We start from the raw sequence: 19656 nt of genomic DNA, 5'->3' as shown, positions 1-19656 counted from the left end.
TCACACAGTATCCCGAAAAAGGAAAATTGAGATGACTTAACGGTATGCGCATACCCCAACTGTAGATTTTGTAAATGCGTAATTTTTTATGTGCAAAAAAAAAGCGAAGAAAAGAAAAAGAATCTATACAAATCCAAAGCCTGTAGAGCATTCATTGATGGCTTTGAAGAGGTTACTTCGAAGACTCTCGTACGAGTCGTATTCAGGCAGATCAACCTGGTTAAAGCTATTGCCCGAAAGAAAAAAGGTACGGGTTAAATCAGCCGATCTAAACTCCTGAGATTATTTTTCTTCAACTTACCAAGTATGGGCCGATGGAAGCCGGTTTTCACCACCGAAATCCTTGTGAATCTGGAACCGTTGGACACCTCCAGAACCTTGCAAGTGAGCAAAGCCTTCCAAAGGTACCTTCGAGGTACCTGTAGCGAATTGCAACAGTTTTGCGCGTTCTTCTTGATCGAAACTACGGACAGCACGCCAGAACCACTGAATCTGTGGTGACGAGGCACTGTATCCACCTTGATATTCAGTGTTGTTCTTCCAGTCATCGATATCGATATCAGGCAAACCAGAGATGAGTAGTTCCAGCTCTTGCTCGTTAAAAATTTGGATAAGATGCGCCGGAATGATATCATGAAATCCTTGCAAAAAGGCATTGATTTGATCCTTGATTGCCAATGTCAACTTTTGTTCCGTTACCAGCGCGACGTATTCATGCTTGTTTTCTTCAGTAACTGGAATATTACGTCCGTTAGGCTTCAGATCGATGACTTTGGTCGTGCCAAAGTCATCAGTCTCGATACTGAATGTGAGATCGATAATATCCGTAATGTCGTTTTCGAGCATCCAAACCAAGCTCTTGAAATATTCTGGATCGATTGCTTCTACGTCACGGTAATCCACTTGACGACCGAGAATATGCTTATAGAAGGAGCGTGTAAAATAGGCATCCAAAAGTCGGCCGTCGTAGATCGCTTTTCCAATAACACGTCCCACGAACTTGAGGTAGCTCAAGTGATCAGGATTGACCGCTGATGCTCGGTTTGGTTGGTATGTCAATTTATCAGCAGCTGACGTGATGAATAGTGCATAGTTCGGGTCAAACATTTGTCGTGCCAAGACAGAGAACCATTCACGAGCGACACCGCCGGCATCCACACCTTCTTCATCGTAGAAGCGTACACTGAGTTTGCCGTATTTGATCTCATCGCCTGTACGTCCAAGAAGCTGATGGTAAGAGTCTTCAAAGACATACTGACGCCGAACATTAAGCTGGAGCGGTGGGTAGTGTTCACGTGGCGAAGTTCTCTTATGCAATTGCTGAACAAAATAGTTGCGTTTGTTGTCGAATTCCAGCATCTTTGGATTGCGGACGAGTAGCGAGAACGAACCGCTCATGAGGGATGGGTTGTTGCGGACCATGATATTGAGAATCTTCTTGTGCTCTTCTGTAAACGTGAAGAAGAAATCATCTGGTGATTCAGTGCCTGCTTGTTGGGTGGGATTTGGCGCAGGGGAACCCTGAGAGCCGCCACTGTTGCGAGCTATCTGAACCTTCTCGGCCGTGTACTTGGATACAACCATGAACGATTCAATCAAAGGCAAAAGTACAGTGGCAACATTGATAAGCTCCTCTTTTTCATGGATGACAGCAAGGCACTGGCCTAGCGTCTTCCAAAGAGGCAAGAAATTAAGCTCGTCGTAAATCTCCAGCAATCGTGATTCGTTTTTCGCGGCTTCGTCGTCTGCATTCTTGTCAGGGTTGACAGCGGCTGTAACGGTTGCTTTTCGAGAGTACATATAATCAATGGTCTTCAGAACTCTCAATAGCTTCGCCTGATGAGATGTTGCAGCAGAAAAATGGGATAATGCAGATGCATCGATTTCTGTGCCTGGCATAGCATTTTCTAGAGCTTCATGCAAATCGCTGAGATCGCGCAAAATCTGCTCGCCAAATTCCTTTGCATCTGCCACTAATTCGTTGGTGATTGCTTGCTGTGCACCATCCAAAGCAGATAAATGCGACAATGCGCTCAATGTGTACTGGAACGTCTTGCTTGAGCATTCACCCGATGTTAACACATGTACCACGAGTTTGAGGTAATGATCGGGGATAGTTGGTGGCTTTGGCATGGTCTTCTCGGTTTCCTTTGATCGTTTACTAACATCGCCGGTTTCATCGTCTTTGCCTTTTTGTGGATGCTTCTCTTCAGAGTCGGTGTTGGCTTGACCTTCACTCTTCGTCTGTTCCTCTGCATTTTGCTGCTGTTGCTGTTGTTGATTCTCCACCTTTTCGACGTACTTCTTTACCAGCAACGGGAATGGGCGGCATATAGTCATGATCAAGTGCATTAGTTCCTCCATAAGGCCCGGATTTTCGACAAAAACGGGGCGATCCAGTAGACTGATCAAGACCAACAGAGGATATTTACTTGAGGGCGTCAGCTTTTCTTTAGACTTGCCCTTTCGACTGCTAGTGCGCTTCAATCCGGCGAGACAGTCATTCTCCGTGAGGAAGTACGTCAAGGACTGTTCGTTCCACTGCACTACATGCATCAAGAATTCCAAACATCGCTGAGTAATAAGATTCGGAACTGTTTCACCCATTGTGGCCGCTGAACTCGTCTTGCTTTTGGATACTGGCTTGTAGATACCCTTGGACTGGAGGGAAAGCTGTGCAAAGCTTCTATCCACCGATGCAAGGTCACCGCTACCATCGTGAAGAACGCATACCAAGAAGGATAGCAAATCACTTCGAGTCTTGTTGTTTTCGCAGAGGTTGATAAGTAGACGGTTCAAGACGGCCTTTGAAATCGATTGTGGGACAAACAATAAACGGGCAAGTGTTGCCAGTTGTTGTCTATCCACTAGTTGTATTGCATTTCGATGTGCACCCGGTCGCCTTTGACCCTGCGCGACAGAAGAGGCGCCATCGCCTTCACCGCGTGGGCCAGCTCTTGAAGACAAGAATCGGCGGAAGGAACTATCGTAGCGATCTTCGTTACTAGGGGTACCTGATGTAAAAAGTTCGCTTACAAATTCATGCAAAGGTGGCAGTGTGTCACTGCCCAAGTTATTTGCAGATAGTATACCTGCAGCTCCAGCAGCTCCTTGGCGCTGCCGATCACGTCGTTCACGCTCAAGATTCTCCTGTTGTAAGACCTCTTCGCGAATGTCTGGCGGGAGAGCATCCAAAAATTCGGGGCTGATCGAGTCTGTTTCAGTAGCTTGAGTTGATGCACGTCTTTCACGCATATGCTGGCTAACGACTTCCTCTCGCAGATCATCGGGAAGAGCTTGCAAGAACTCGACATCAATGCCAGTACCAGATATATCAACTTCTTCACCATTAATTGTAATCATAACGGGGCCTTCCTCGGATCCTTGTGTCTGAGCTTCAGTGGACGCGCCTTCGTTTGCTTCCGCGGTCGTCGTTGCTTCTTGTGTCTCTGCCTGTCTGGCACTTTGGGAAGCCCTGCTCGCCTCCTCTTCTTCTCTTCGTTTTCGTTCTTCTTCTTCTCTGCGCAAACGTTCTTCCTCTGCCTTCTTGCGCTCCTCTTCTTCGATTCTCCGTTGTTCCTGGCGTCTTCTTTCATCTTCTTCTCTTTGTCTCTTCTCATCCACAATGGCTATAGGGATTAACGCGTTCAAAAGGGCATTCGTAACGTTCTGTGCTTTATCCGTCAAAGAACCGCCATACATCATGCGTGCCTCTTGATGCCAACGGTCAACGGAAGTCATCGGTTGGAAGTCATGCAGAACTGCCATAAGTTCCCTGTTCTGATCTTGGCTTTGAGGCTCACCAGTTCGAGCTGTAGACCGAGAACCAAAAGGTAAATGGTCGAATTCAAAGGTTCGCATAATATTACCGCCTCGACCTTGCACATCCACTCGTAGAGGCCCAGTCTGTGCACCTTGAGGAGCTTGAGTAAGAAGGCTTTCAAGTAATCTAACTGCGCTGCCTCCGATGATATCTTCGAATGCTTGCCAGCTGTTGTTTGCGGGCGATCGGGATCGTATATTGCTACTCAGCTCCGGTAAAGTACGAGATGGTTGACCAGCCGTTCCAGTTGATGCTTGGTTCTCTGACAGCAATGGATGCGTGATAACATCGTCTTGACTATCTGCACCTGCACCTCCTCTGATCGAACGTAACGACCGACCAATTCCTGCAAAGCAGCTTTAGTATGTCGCTTACATCCATTTAAATAACCACCACGAACCTAGTTCAGAAAAGCGGGTGCGGTTAAATCGGTTGAGCCGACGCATATGGAACCCAGGGAACGTTCTTGAACGTCCTTCCTCCTCCATCAAAAGGCCATCTGATTCAAGGTCATGAGCCAAGAACGGACTATCAATGTCATCTTCAAGCAGTACGCCATCGTTCAAGTCTGCGTCTGCTTCTCCACCATCCATATTCTCAGATTCTTCGTCTTCCTCAAAGTCAGATTGATCAACTGTCTCCAGTTCTTCTTCATCTTGCTCCTATAGCATCGGGAACATTAGTTTCAATTGATATATCAGTGCTTCCTATTTTCAGCTTACGTCTCCAAACGCGTCCAACAGGCGTTGGTGTTGTCGGCCATGTCCTTCGTCTCCGGATTCCAGATCGACTTCTGCGCTGACTTGAATGACAGGATCATCCTCGATATCCTCAAGCCGCCAGGTCATCTCACGACCATCTTCCTCTTCTTCCACATCATCTTCGTCTGTTTCTCCAACTACAGACTCATCTTCGCTGTTGTCAACATCTTCGTCTTCCTCTTCGTCGGTATCATCCTAAAATCGTAATGCATTCAGTGATTTGCTGCGCCAATTCATAGAACAAAACGCGTAAATACCTCATCTTCTTCCATTTCGGTATCATAATGCTGATGTAGCATGGCTCCCATATCTTCATCGACGTCTTCATCTCCGGTCTCGCCTTCACTCATATCCGACAAATCACTGCCTGTGTCTTCATCAAACTCTTCTTCGTCATACCTAAAAACACACGTTGAGCACGTTAATCGTAGATTGGCATATACTGCTGCTTACGTTTCTTCTCCTTCTTCGTCAGTGTCGAATTCATCCATTTCGTCTTCTTCCATAACGCTGGCATCAAACATCCCGAGGGCAGAGTTTCTGTACAAATCTGGCGGTTCCTCTTCACCTTCGCCGTGTTCGTTGGTAGGTACATAGTGCTGCTGTTCTTCCTCACGTTTTCTGTCATCTTCTTTTATATCCTCAGAGATCTTGACGGCAAGCTTTGTGAGTTGTTCCAACGGCCTTAGCATTGTATTGAGAATTGTCTTTGCATGAGGGTAGTTGATGTCCACGTCGCTTATGGCAGAGGTGAGTAAACCGACAAAGTTCTTATCCAACATGACTTTAGCAATATCTGTGGCTGAATCCTCCTTTACACGTTGCGCAGGGCCATTCGCGTTCGGGCGAGCGTTCAGGATTCTATAGCATAGATCCGATAATGCCAAGTATTTTGCATATTTCACAGACAATGGACCAGATGAGGCTGAAGTCTCCTTCAAGGATCGGATGATACCGTCAAAGACATATTTGCGGACTTGCGTGAGATCTTCTTTCGAGGAACTGTTGGATTCCTTGTCGGGACCTGAATCGTGGCACATTGCTACAAGTAGTGAGGCAGTCCACATTGAGAGACCTTGCTGCTTTTTGCTTTCTTCTGCGATTGGGTTGATGGCATTGCAGGGCAAGAGGTCGTTGATAAGCATATTGATTACAGAGTGCTTTTGTCGAACGTTTGACCCATCTTTGCTGTTTCGCCGACGTCCGAAACTATATACATCGTATTTGCAGGACTTGTAGGACGCCACTAGTTCAACAAGGCATTGTAAAATAAAGCCAATGTATGCGTACTTGATGTTTTCTTCTCTCTTAGTAGCATCGGATTCGGTCTTTTCCTTTTCATTAGGACCCTTGGAACGACGAATATCTGCTATCTCTGACTGAGCAGACAACAGTTCCTGTAAGAGATGGTTGATAATGGGAGAGGAAGACGTCGATTTAGAGCGATTCTCCTCAATATTGGATTCGCTTTGTTTCGTGCCTGAAGGCTCGCTGGTCTCGGCAGCAGATGCATCGGCCATCGTTGTATCACCATCACTTGCTGCATCCTTCGACAATAATTTCACCTGTCGAGGGAGATCATACTCGTCATAATGCGTCAAACGACAAATTCGTGTTGCAACTTCGAGGAAGGTGGTTGGATCGCGGAGAACGATGTGTGCATTGTTTCGGATAAATGCGTTTATATCCATATTGCGAGGTCGCGGAATAGTAAACCATGTTGTTATCATATCCTCCATGTTGCTTTCCAAAGTAGCCTTGTCCTCGATGATATGCCGAAGAATGAGGATAATAAAAGCCTGCTGGCCTTGTAAACCTTCCAAAGTTGTTTTCGGTTTCGTAAAAAGTAAAGGCAATCCTCCATGATCCACAAACTCGAGTGCAGCTCCATGATATTTTGTCAGACGAACTATGATTCGCAGAATAGCATAGATTTCATCCCGCGAAAGATCAGGCTTCTTGAGGAATGCGATGCAATTAACTAATAAACCTGATCTTTGATCCACAGAGACTGCGACTGATCCTTCTTGCTCCATAGAATTTTTACTTTCGTTTTTACCGCTCTTGCCGCTGTCTTTCTTTGTAAAAGAAGGACTCTTTGATGTGTTTTCTTCCTCGGTCTTCGGTTTGATGAGTTCAGTTTTCTTGGGCTCATCGGCTTGCGATATAAAGGATTCTAGTACAAGAAAGGCGGTCGTGATCCATGGGGGCAATTTGCTGTCAATGCTGGCGCGGCTTGCATTATCGATCATATCAAATATGAATGATAGACGAGGCGCGGTATCGGGAATAACAGATTGCAACCCAGGTTGCCGGAATAGCAGAGCGAGCAAGCGCATGTACTTTGTAATAGAAAGAGACTGATTTTCAGAAGATTCAACCACTTGAGCCCTGGTGGCTTCCACGCGATCGATCAACTTGAATAGTATACTCTTCTTGACTTTGTTTTCTTTATCGTCCTTGCAGAGAGTGACCAACACATCACGTACATCAAATATGACATCTTCACGCTGGTCAATTAGGTCAAGGAGAAGCGGTGGAATTTCTTCCTTAATGGAATTTCGGATATTCTGGAGTTCTTGCACTCTTTCATTCAATTCAGCCTTCTGCTTTCCTTTCTCCGGAGAGTTCTCATCGGTCTCTTCGCTCGCTACGTTGTCCCCGTCACTATTTCTTGAGGGCCCAGCAGGCTCAAATCGGAAAGGTCGACGTCTCTCTTCATCTTCGGAGTCGCTTTCAGGATCATCATCACCGTCTTCATCCATACGGTTTGTCGTAGACGTGTTACGAGCACTGGTGTTATCAGATGGCTCATCAGCATCGTCCCGGTCAGCTTCTTCGTCGGATGTGTCTTCATGGTTATCATCTGTATCGTTTTGAGATCGAGCTCTGGATGAACCTTGCCCAGATGTACCACCTCCAGTGAGCATTTGCGTAGGGTGACTAAATAACCAGTCAACTGCGCGAGAAATCTGGTTATTGCAGCGGACCATGGCATGCTCTGCAGCCGAACGTTCGAATCCCATATCCACGAGTGTTTGTACGCCTCGTTCGTCCGGAGTAGCTATCACTGGTGTGCGAACTAACGTAAATGGCGAGGATAAGGCTGCTGAGAAGACGTTAAAAGGTTCAGATCGTAGATTTTCCTCTTCTTCGGCTTTCATTATCTCCAAAATAATTTCAAGCAGGACATGAATGATGCCTTTAGGAAAATCTTTTAGATCAGGGCTATGAAGATAGGCTCTGACTGATGATAGCTTCAACTGCAAAGAGATAATCCAAGGATATGGGTCAAAGTGATCCTTTGCTTTCGGATCCTTGACAACGATTGGGGCGGTAAATGGTGAATCGTGAAGTAATTTGGGCGATCCAATGTGCGCGAAGACCATCAATAGCATTTCCAAACTGTTGTAAATGCGTTGCAACAAATCAGATTGCTCTTTTGAACGTTGATCCTTTGGCACCGTGTGCAGTTTGGAAGCCTCCTTCCATCTTGTATCCAAATCCTTCAAGCAAAGATCTGTTCCTCCCCGTTTGTCGAATGTTAACGTAAGCGGAGTATGCAGCGAAGTTTGCGGCCGGTCATCCATCATCAACAACGATATCATGCTGTACATTGTTGCGAGATAATCGTACTTGCATGGTGGAGCATCGTCAGCCGTAATGGAGTGCCACGTCAAATTGTCCTTTAGGAGCTCTGTAATACATTCGGTCACTCTAAAGGCTTGCGCTTTCTGCGCATTGTCCATCATCCGTCTGCTCATAGATGCCCTCACGAGTCCTACAAGGATTCTCAGTTTTCCGGTCAATAGACATTTAGCCCATTACATGAACTCACCTTGGAAGATAGGCATCAAGAATTGAGGTATATCGCCCAAGAGCAATTTGAAGTGCTTTAGATTTTGCATCCTTGGATCGTTTACGTCAGGCACTTTCTCTTCTTGCGTTTCCTTAGGACTTTCGTCTTTCTTCTCTGCTTGCGCAGTTTCCGACACCTGCTCTGCTGTTCCTCGTTGGCCTTCTTCTGTGCTCACACCGAAGATACCTAATGGATGATCCGTGGATGTTTGATTCGGCTTCTTGGATGTTTTAACCGAGTACCACGAAGCTGGAACGGATTCCTTCAAAAGGAAATTCTCCCACATCATTGTCCTACGCGGAGTTAGCAAGTGTGCCGACGGCATAAACGACTTCAAACATACCTGTGTAGCCGTCCAAGCATAAGGACAATGTTTTCATCACCAACACCCGACATAAACTCTGTAATCAATGAGGTTGCACTTTTGCCAGGAGCCAATGCAGCAGAAGTGCAAATGTTTGACAGAAGGCCCACATAGTCATGCATAACAATAAGCTGCCTGAATAGAGTGTTGCCTTCCTCGATCTTGCTTGTTTCATTATCTATGACTCTCATCAGCTAAAATCCTACGGGACAAACTGCAATGTGAACTTACCCTTGACGTCCACAAAATGAGCAACCATACTTTCTTTTCGCACTCGGTCATCTTCCAGAATGAACTTCATGGAGTTCTGAGCCTTTTCTGCGATGGCCATGATAGTCGGAAGGGTACTGACTTCGCTGATCATCTTGAAGATATAAGCCAACGAGTCATACGCAATGGTCACGGAGAAATCCGCTGGAAGTAGAGGCAGAGTGTAGTAATCCAGAAGGATTTCCGGACATCCCTCCTTGACGAACTCTCTGATGTTCGTTTGATTTTGGAAAAGTCCCTCAAGAAACTATACAAGCTCGTTAATACAGCAATCCACAGATAAGATCGTAAGTGTAATACATACTCTTGAGACCATGTCGATAAAGGACACCAATAAGCATTCGGGTTTGTCACCTTTCTTGTCGCTTCCATCTGAAACGTCGGATTCCAACTCTTTACTATCAATGCTCTCGGATTTCATCGCCACATCACGAGAACCGCCTTCGGTAGTTGGCATAAGTTGGAGTCGATGTGTATTATCGCTTGGCTTTGCAATATCTTCGGTTCCCATTTGTTTGACTTTTTTGATCATGCTGGACACACATTCGAAAACTTTCGGTCGAAGGCTCGGATGATGGCGGGTCAATTCATCCATAGTGCTACCTAAAGCGGTGGCACTATCAACTTCAGCAGTATTGAGGAGGAAGTCATGTTCAGTCATTAGGTCGAAGAAATGTGGTAAGGGATTAGCTTCGTTAAACATATCAAGGCCTGGTTGATTCAGACAAATTGCACCGAATGCATTGACAGAAGCCATCAAGACCTCGCTTGATGGGGTTTCGTAAGCGCAAATCATTTCCAAGAAGCCTTGAGGTAGTTTTGCTTCTTGAAGGATAGGTAAAGAGGTCGGTTCGCTGTGAATGAAGGTAGTCATGACATTGATGGCTGTGGACAATTAGATTAGCACAGAGCAGGCAGAAAAGAAAAAAGCTTCACTTATCATGCTTACCAAGTGGAAGTACACTTGAGCCGAAAACTTTAGGATTAGAGATTATTTGCAATAGAGACTGTGGAATAGATGATTCAATCAAGTTCCGTAAACCATCTGCAGTGCCCGAGGACTCCATCATCCTCAACAAAAACTTGATCATTGCTTTTAGGGCCGATATATGGTCATGTGGAGCAAGTGGCGTTTGTGCATTTTGTTCATCTGGTTGCGACGCGTCATCTTCTGCAGCTTTCATCGACATGTCTGTATTCTGCAAGCAGTATTCCACTTCCGTCTATAAGATACTAAGATTAGAATCATTGCTGCGAGCTCATCCTCATAATATTACCTTAATTCGATTCAACAACGTGTCTAAACCACCAGCGTTACAGAATGCGGAGAAAGAAGTGGAAAATGCATTGACTAGAGCATCCAATAGACTGACAACCTTGGATACATACTACACCGAGTTTAACTATAATATCACGGATATTGTAATCTGCTGAAAATACCTTGGGAAGTATGCAGCTTGGATTGCCAAGTATTTGCACCAAGGCGGGAATAATACCAGCTGACATTAGCATCTGACCTCCAGGTTGATTTTGCAGCAAGCATGCCAATAGTGTAAATACTGCGTCGAGGAAACTGCGAGAGTATGCTGTACAACTATTAGGAGCAAGCTCACGGTAGATTATTGAAGATATTCCTTACCGTTCCCTTGTTCTTGGCCGATCCTTCGTAATATTTGCAAGAGTGCGCCATGATTAGCTGACGCATTAAGAGTAGTAAGGACCTCTGTGAGCTTAGATCGATGTCTTGCAATGCCATCAAGAGCGCATAGTGAATAAACACAAATATCCTGTTACCATTATACATATATATTGTCAGTATACAAAGCATAAGACAAGCATTTATTGTAATCGTTTACCTCAAGCACTGTCTTGTCGGGATGCACAAGTTCTGCAAGGTTGGCAACCAAATGTGGTTCATAGATGAAAACTTTGTTTTGAGCAGTTGTCTCGGAAACAGTATTTGCTACTCTACATTAGTAAGCATACATTTGACTGTGAATTTTTCAAACTAACCCATTATCGTAATAGCGAGGATACGAATGATAAGAAGCTTCTTCCGCAAAGTTGGATCATCTATGTGTCTGCATACACGAATTCGGTTTGCAAGTTCGAAGTGATATTCTTTGGGTATACTGTGCTCCTTCACTAAGTCTAGGAACACTTGAATGTCGGATTTGTCCTTGGGAGATGGTAACTGTGTCGTAATGATGTTTACACCTTCAGTTTTGTCTGAATTTTGTGCTTCCGTGGACTTGGATGTGCCTTCGCTGAATTCATCTTGTGTACGATAGAAGCGCAACGTGAGCGTCTTCATCTCGTCAGTAACTGGCAAGTCGTCCTTGCATAAATCGACGATTCCTGCCGGAGTATTCCATCCGCGTGCTAATTCCGTGATGCGTTCCTGAGGAGCCACAAATGTCGATCGAATAGCTCGAGGATTATTAACTCGTTGTGCGGGGCGGAGCAGGAAGCTCAATACAGCTTCAAGCAGATCAATGTCCATTGTATTGATTAGCGAATTCATGTGCTACATTAAAAATGACGGTCAGACCATTATACTTGTCAGGAATCTATAAATCATTGATACTTGCTTCATATGAATTGTATATATTCCTATTTGTACAGTTTTCGAACAGGATCCGCGACAAGTTTACAATTGCGAGCAGTAACCGCTTGGTTGACGGATCGAATTCGCGAGCTTGTACCTCCATTAGCTTGTATTCATTGCAAATGCGAAGTAGGATGTTGTCGAAACGGTTGAGTACTGCTGTCCAGTGGAAAAGATCACCACGGGGATAGGTCCACTCCTTCAGCTTGTCAACTTGAATGGGGATTTGGTCCTCCGGTTCGCTCTCAAGACTCTTAATTAGGTCTCGCAGAGGCCGAGGCTGCAGAATATAAGAGTGAGGTTCCGTAATCTCGGTGTGATCGAGCATATCTAACGTGAAAACTTACAACTGGTGCGAGTCTTTTTGAGGGAGTCTTTCTGATCTTCATGATCGTAGACTTGCTGAGTAAGTTACACGTCAAAGACATCAGTACCGCAGTAATTACAACGATCAATCCCTCGAACTAACCGAATTCAGATTGCTCGTTTCTATGTACAAATCAGCTTTCTTCAACTGCGCTTACAATAGGACTTGAGGAGCAGAGGGTTAGAAGAAAGAGTGAAGGCCTGAAAAGAGCAGGAAACTGGAAGGCTGCGTCATTCACAGAGTCTGCGGTCAAATGCGGCGAATCAAGTCCGCTTGAATAAACATTCAGTTTGACCCCTTTCGAAGGCGATATTGCACACTCTAAAAAAACATAGAGTAACATAGTATTCCGCTCCGTTAAAAATTTTAAAACAACCTTAAAAAGAATTACACCGTAGAGGATAAAGAAGAACCATGTGCTTGCTTGATATATATTTTGCAACGTATACATAGATATCACTGGGTCATTCATATTATGTATCGATGTAAACTGTGCCATACAACTCGCACAAGCCGATGACAAAATTCATATACAGTGATGTCCAGTTCCAGATCAGTGAGTATTGCCAGATTATGAATGGGCGTTATTAGGCTGCTTATAGCCAGTCATTTTATCTGCAGCTAATTCCTATATGCAAAGTATTAATTGTAAATGTGGGACGCTTTTATCTCACACAATGTGTTTCAGCACAATATTTATCTTGTCACCGTCTTGTTCATTGATCAAGTAATCCATTAGGAGTTACAGCAAATTCTGATAGAGTATATATGCATCCTTACTACACATTTAAAGATTAAGTAACGATTTTCTTATTCTTCTTAGTGTAGAGATATATGTTTGCATTGATCTTTTATAGAAGGCTTAAATTATTGACTATGTGTTATAGCTTTGAGGATAGGCGTGGATACCTGATTATCCCATTCTCCGGATGCGGACTCGAGCATTTTGGCGGAACGTGAAGGATTCGATATTGCGGCATTGGAAGCACTCTTGCACACGGACACCACAATGGAAGAATTATTGGCACAAGCAACCAACATTCAGAAAGCACAGCACAGAATGCAGAAAACCGTAACTGCTGGGCTGGACGATTTGGAACGAATTATACGGCGAGCAAAGGAAGACGTGACAAAAGGTAAATCTCTACAGTACAGCGTTGTTTTCAAGGAAGAACGATGCTCATGGCTGTGCTATTGAGATCCGGCACACGTCAAGCAGGCACTAGAACGGCTCCAGAATGAAGCCAACAAGAAGTACAGCAAGGAAGCCAAAGATACCGATGGTAAAAGTGAAGCGAAGGACGAGAGAGAATTCTTCAAGACACAAAAGAAGTTCCACGGGGCTATCAATAAGTTTTCAAAGGAAATGGATAAGGTTGGAAGTTACAACAGCATCGCAGAGTTTATAGCTATACTGATGATTGGAACAGAGGTTCAAACAAGACTTGAGTGTTATATCCAAGCCGGAAGCTTTTGCTGGCAAGGAACATCTACTACGGCGCGCACTCGCGATTCACTTTATCCGTCAAGGTCAATTTGATCTATGCGATGTGTTTATGAACGAAGCAGGCATCGATGAGGAAGATGAATTGTACATGACGACGGAACTCTTGAAGAGTGAATTCCAAAAACTGTACAGCATTTTGAAAGAATTGAAGGAAAACCGTCAGTTGGATCAAGCTATCCAGTAAGATTTTATGCTCAATTCCCGAGTCGCCAAAATATGTAACCAAAGCTGGATAGATGGGCACAGGAGCATCATGATGAACTGGTGAAGATTGGTAGCAGCTTAGAGTTCCAACTGCACCGACTACGATTCGCACAATTTCTATTGGAGCAGAGGCCGATGGATGCATTAGCCTACGCCCGCCAGTATTTTGGACCTTTTTCTGATAGACACATGAATGGTAAACCGATAGAACGAAGGAAACTAAACAATGTATTGACTTGGATATATCACGTTAGAAATTAAGCGCATGATGACTTCCATCATCTATTATCAGGATCTCAAGGGATCACCTTACGCCGATTTATGTTCACCTACGCTCTGGACCGATATACGATACCAATTCCAAAAAGATTTTTGCTCATTGTTAAATATGAGTGCAGAGAGCCCGTTGTACGCGAGGTAAGTTTAGTTATGTTTTTGGAAACGTACGTACGTTTCACCGACAAGCATGATGGCAGTGTCACTGTGGGCACGACAGCTTTACCAGTTATAATGAAACTGTACAAAATCATGAGTGCCAAGAAAACCGAGTGGAGTCAGCAGGACGAACTACCTGTCGAGATACCTTTATCCGAAGATTTGCGTTTCCATTCCGTTTTTGCATGTCCGGTGAGCAAAGAGCAAGCAACGGAGAGTAACCCACCAATGATGATGCCCTGTGGTCACGTCATTTGCAAAGAAAGCTTGATGCGACTGAGCAAGAGCAGCAATAGTAGGTATGGGAGGCAAGTTTTCGAAAATTCTTGAGTTACTTGCGCTACCTACCACGTTGATGTTAACAGTTGTTTCTATAGAAACTCCATGCGTTTCAAGTGTCCCTATTGTCCTTCCGAATCCTCTGCAGATCAAGCCCTTCAAGTCTACTTTTAGCCACTACAATGTATATTCGATCTCCTTATTGTTTCTTACTCTGAAAAATGCCATAAAAAGAAAAAAGAAAAATGGGCCGGCAATACGGCATCGAACGCATTGATGCATCGCACAAAACTCAAAATGATCTTTAAAACATCTGACTCAGCAAAAGGCTTCCTTTTTCACACCTATTCAGTATGTCTCAACAAAACCAGCCTGCGAGCTCTGGTGCAGAGCTTATTGCGAGGACCTTGAAACACTTTAACGTTAAAGTCATTTTCGGTATTGTCGGCATTCCGGTCATTGAGGTTGCTGAAGCGTGCATCGCTGCAGGAATCCGTTTCGTCGCTTTCCGTAACGAACAGTCTGCCGCCTACGCGGCGTCAGCCTATGGATACTTGAGCGGACAACCCGGTGTATGCTTGACTGTGGGTGGACCGGGCGTTATCCATGCATTGGCAGGTGTAGCGAACGCTAAAGTAAACTGTTGGCCCATGGTGCTTTTGTCCGGCTCTTCGGACACGGATCAAGTGGATATGGGCGCGTTCCAAGAACTCGACCAGGTGGAAGCTTGCAAGCCATATTGCAAATATTCTGCTCGGCCAGCTTCAATCGATAAAATCCCAATCACTGTCGAGAAGGCAATGCGTGCGGCAATATACGGTCGCCCCGGTGCTGCTTACGTTGATCTACCAGCTGATTTCATTCAATATCCTATCCATGACGAGAGCTCCATCGAAAATTTATTGAAATCCACGCCTTTGTTGCCTTCTGTTGCTCCCAAATCTGTTCCAGACAACTCAAGTATCAGAGAAGCGTTGAATGCCTTATCTCAGGCAAAGAGCCCTCTTGTAGTCATCGGTAAAGGGTACGTGTTATGTGTACGAGATACATGCAATACACCATTTCTAAGTATGGAGACTACAGAGCATCATATGCCCGAGCGGAACAAGAACTAGCTGCATTGATTGAAAATACAAATATACCCTTCTTGCCGACGCCGATGGCAAAGGGCACCATCTCCGACACTCACCCACTCTGCGTCGCTGCTGCCCGATCCAAAGCACTTCGCGAAGCTGATGTCGTTCTTCTCGTGGGAGCACGGCTCAACTGGATCCTTCACTATGGTCACTCGCCTAAATGGTCCAGCCAAGTCCGATTTATCCACATTGATATCTTGCCGGAGGAAATTGGCAACAACGGGGCGAACTCGATCGCCCTCGTCGGTGATATCAAGGCAACTCTGGCTGAATTATTGCGACGTCAACTGCCAAAGCTTCCTGGTAACAATGCATATCTTACTGGATTGAAAGAGCATGTCAAAAAGAACATGGCGAAAGCAGAGGCAAGCAAAAAGAAGGGAAGCGATACATCCGTTATGACATATCAGACGGCATACGCAGTTGTAAAGGACATACTTCCGCCCAACGACATTGTGTATGTGAGCGAAGGTGCCAACACTATGGATATTGCACGTTCGTTTTTTGATGTGCACGAACCGCGCCATCGTCTTGACGCTGGTACTTTTGCTACCATGGGTGTTGGAATGGGATACGCTATAGCTGGTACGTCGCTTTGGATCAGAAAGCAAGCATACCTATGGTTTGTAACATGTTGTCTTGATAGCTCAAGTTTATTATCCTTCCAAGCGCGTGGTATCCATAGTAGGTGACTCTGCATTTGGATTTAGGTAATATATAAATATATGGATGGAATGGGATGCGGAAACTGATCCAACGTCTGTGCAGTGCTATGGAGCTTGAGACCGCTGTGCGTTCAAAGTTACCACTCATTATCCTCGTGATCAACAATAACGGCATTTATCACGGTCTCGATGAGAAGGAGTTTGAGAGTTCACGCTCGAGCAATACGTTGCCATCTACGGCGCTTTTACCTGATACTCGTTATGACCTTATCAGTGAAGCGGTCGGTGGACGAGGATGGCTTGCAAAGAATCGGGTCGAGCTTGCAAAAGCATTGAAAGAGGCGTTGCAAGTCAAGGATAACGTATCGGTTATCAATGTCATGATTAACCCTGGAGGACGAACTAAATTGGTAATTTTGATGGTTTTCAAACGGTACGATACATATTCAATAACTATTATTCTCTTGCAAAGGAGTTTGGTTGGATGTCCAAGACTGATAACAAGGCAAAAATGTAAATCCAGTTTTCACGCGATCACTAGAGTACAGATTATTTTATTATCGTCTTTCTTTGTTCGATAAGTAGCTTTCTATAGGCTATAAAATGCGCTGGTTGTCTTCATTGTTGAAAAATTAACGAGTCTTTGGCTCCGATCCGTCTCGTCTCTTCTTGTTCTTGAAGCGGTTGACCTTCATAAACCTTCATTCTCCTGCGGTTTTGCATCCATTTCGCTTCTGCAAGTACAGCGCCATCGCAATGGATTAGCGCTAGACTGCAACATTCGATCGTTATATGGATAACAATGATTGCACTATCAGCTAACGAGGATGACGAGAATTCCAAACATTCTTCCTCAGGGTTTCTGATCGATAATATGCACCAAATGTTCTTGCAATGCCTACGGGTAAGAGCGTATGTGGCAAGATATTAGGTGCTCCTAGCAATTCCCGATGATCGAGTCAGAAAATAATACTGTAACAGCTTTGTTACATACATATCCTTCCTAGAAATACATTTTTGTTTTATTGTTTTCAATGAAAAAGGAAAGCATCATACAGATACACGTAGCATGAAAGACCTTAGATACCATAGCGTTGCAAAGCTTCCTGCAACTGTTTCTTGTAGAAAGCAATTTCGTCCCTGATGAAGGCTTCCCTGCTCGCAAGAAGCTGTTCGGTGACGGTCTCGGCTATCAAAATGAAGCATCAGAGTCAGTTAAATCCCTTGCCATATACATTGTTGTAAGAGTAATGAATGCTTACGGTAGGCCTGGATCGGCTCTTGAGGTCTGATAACTCCACCAGGAAGAGCCAGAAGGGTTTGAGCTGTAACAAAAAAAAGCAGCGTTACTCTCAAAGGAACACTACATATTGTAACTCTCTCTTACCATTGCGAGTCTCATCTTCAATTAAAGTAAGTACGCCCTCCACGATAGTGTCGATAGAAACACGAGGCGATGCCCCAACAAATGCTTCCCAAGGATCAGCACCTTCCGTATTGGATAGATCTTTGATGATGTCGGTTTCTGTGTTAAACTGAGTGAGCACCAATATATTCTGGCATCGCTAAAAAGCAAGGTGGTATGTACTTACCACACCAATAAGGACAGATGGCATTAACGCGTACTCCGCAGACAGCAGGCAACAGTTCAAAGCTGCGGGTCCAGCCCACGACGGCGTGCTTTGAGGCGTTGTAGCTGCTCAATGGCCTGATTGTGGATATATCATGAGTATACATTACATCCTTTACTTGAGGACAAGTGACTTACGGAGCACTCATGAGTCCGGCAACGGATGCAGTGTTAACAATAACACCACCTCCGCGCTTTGCCATGTGAAGAGTAGCGACCTTGGTGCCCTTGATTACGGCTGTGGCGTTGATATCGATCATGCGCTCATCGAGGTCTAAGAGTGCAAATGTTAGTGTAACAAACTTTGATTCGCAAAGTGTTGTGTTACTTTACCGTCATCCAAAGGCAAAAAGATGGTGTTGGACTTGCTACCGATGCCAGCGTTCAAGAAAGCGATCTAAATTTTCCAGGATACCGTGTGAGCAAAGCGTAAAATTATACTACAGATTCCTTTCTCAAACGTACATCAACACCGCCGAATTCAGACTCTGCAAACTTGAAGAGTGCAATGTTATCCTTGTACTTGACAACATCAGTGCGAATGAAAGCAGCCGCCTTTTCACCGCCGGCGCTGTGTCAAGAACATGGGATTAGCGCGACTCTTCAAAAGTTCAGAGAGATAATATGTACTATAGTTACAGTTTATTCAATTCTTCAACGGTTTCTTGGCCTTGCTTTTCGAGAATATCGCCAATCACGACCTTGGCACCGCGCTCAACTAAGGCAATAGCGACAGCCTTGCCAATACCGCGGCTTCCACCGGTAACAACTGTTGCCTATTTTAGCTGTGTTCCACATATACCAACTTCTCATATTTGCCTACCTGCTACTTTGCCATCCAAAGATGTGGTCATATTGATTTCAATTATGTATAGTTGGGAACGAAAAGATACACCGGAGGAGACGAGTTAGATCTTGCTTTTATATTCTTTCCGCTTCCATGTGACACATAATCTTATTTATGCAACGCTTGTCCACTATGGAACATTTAAGATTCGTACACAGGCACACTTAACGTGCTGCGTGCTGCAGGGGGGTCCCAGATCATACCTAGCACAAATTTTCCAAAAGAGTCCCTTGCACCAAACTGTAATAGAGATTCGCTTTGTTTTTGACAGCTGTTAACCTTTATATTGCATCACAATACATCGAATAACAGCGTTGAATTTTCGTGGGTAAACTCGAGGCTGGTCTGGAGACTTGAATGTAAGCACAAAGGTTAAAGTAAAGCCAAGGGAATTTGGCTTAGGTACGTGAGAACTTTCTTTCATCGAGATAAAGTGCTTTCAGTTTGAATGCGCCGCGTTTCAATAAGCACTTTTAGACGCTTGGGCCACTTTGTATTGATGTACACAGCCATCTTAATACGGTCGGCTCTGCGTACGCGGCTTCGAGTATAGGTCCCTAGAATTGACTTCGCGCGTAAATCACGTGCTTTGGTCAGATATTGCTGCTTGACGTTTAATGTATGTAACTATCCAGACTGACACATGGGAAGCTGGCAAGCTTAATTTCTTTTTCCGAATATCAGAAGCGTCGGTTTGGAAACAGGAACACCAAGAAGCATCAACTTCGAGCCATCATTTGTTGTCACATGCAGTTAGATTCGTTCATATATTCAATTTCACAATATCAAACAGTTCTTGGATGCATTTATTTATACTCTCTCTTTTGAAATGGATCACAACCAGAGCTATTTTCGCGACTTGCTCGGACCCGCGCTAGGTATCACGAATTGGTGGTCCGCG

General features: G+C 44.6%; 4 protein-coding genes across 4 annotated transcripts; 2 read left to right on the top strand and 2 right to left on the bottom strand.

Moving 5' to 3' along the window:
* Positions 1-123: 123 nt before the first annotated feature.
* On the bottom strand, positions 124-12074 carry VTP01DRAFT_4775 (uncharacterized protein; the record flags this gene model as incomplete). The annotated part of the gene is made up of 19 exons (XM_069383493.1): positions 124-226; positions 302-3014; positions 3093-4169; positions 4224-4485; positions 4546-4779; positions 4842-4983; positions 5038-8365; positions 8423-8736; positions 8787-8985; positions 9039-9324; positions 9382-9962; positions 10027-10300; positions 10355-10465; positions 10518-10663; positions 10717-10864; positions 10934-11040; positions 11091-11604; positions 11669-11965; positions 12033-12074. The coding sequence occupies 19 exons, from the start codon at positions 12072-12074 to the stop codon at positions 124-126; spliced, it is 10878 nt and encodes a 3625-aa protein (XP_069244189.1).
* A 987-nt stretch (positions 12075-13061) lies between these two features.
* VTP01DRAFT_4774 (uncharacterized protein) lies at positions 13062-14651 on the top strand (the record flags this gene model as incomplete). The annotated part of the gene is made up of 7 exons (XM_069383492.1): positions 13062-13188; positions 13252-13427; positions 13483-13739; positions 13796-13959; positions 14018-14180; positions 14240-14506; positions 14576-14651. The coding sequence occupies 7 exons, from the start codon at positions 13062-13064 to the stop codon at positions 14649-14651; spliced, it is 1230 nt and encodes a 409-aa protein (XP_069244188.1).
* Positions 14652-14830: 179 nt separating this feature from the next.
* VTP01DRAFT_4773 (uncharacterized protein) lies at positions 14831-16795 on the top strand (the record flags this gene model as incomplete). Its single annotated transcript, XM_069383491.1, has 5 exons — positions 14831-15501; positions 15561-16198; positions 16260-16323; positions 16382-16688; positions 16751-16795. The coding sequence occupies 5 exons, from the start codon at positions 14831-14833 to the stop codon at positions 16793-16795; spliced, it is 1725 nt and encodes a 574-aa protein (XP_069244187.1).
* Positions 16796-17357: 562 nt separating this feature from the next.
* On the bottom strand, positions 17358-18762 carry VTP01DRAFT_4772 (uncharacterized protein; the record flags this gene model as incomplete). The annotated part of the gene is made up of 9 exons (XM_069383490.1): positions 17358-17467; positions 17541-17603; positions 17666-17803; positions 17871-17986; positions 18047-18182; positions 18242-18305; positions 18374-18479; positions 18548-18677; positions 18732-18762. 9 exons carry the CDS (start codon positions 18760-18762, stop codon positions 17358-17360), a joined length of 894 nt encoding a protein of 297 aa, XP_069244186.1.
* Between the last annotated feature and the right edge of the window lie 894 nt (positions 18763-19656).

The sequence above is a fragment of the Rhizomucor pusillus genome (assembly GCF_041956525.1).
Source record: "Rhizomucor pusillus strain CBS 183.67 unplaced genomic scaffold VTP01scaffold_2, whole genome shotgun sequence".
NCBI classification, from domain to species: Eukaryota; Fungi; Mucoromycota; class Mucoromycetes; order Mucorales; family Lichtheimiaceae; genus Rhizomucor; species Rhizomucor pusillus.
The sequence above is the reverse complement of the archived record's forward strand: the minus strand, read 5'-3'. Positions and strand labels throughout refer to the sequence as shown.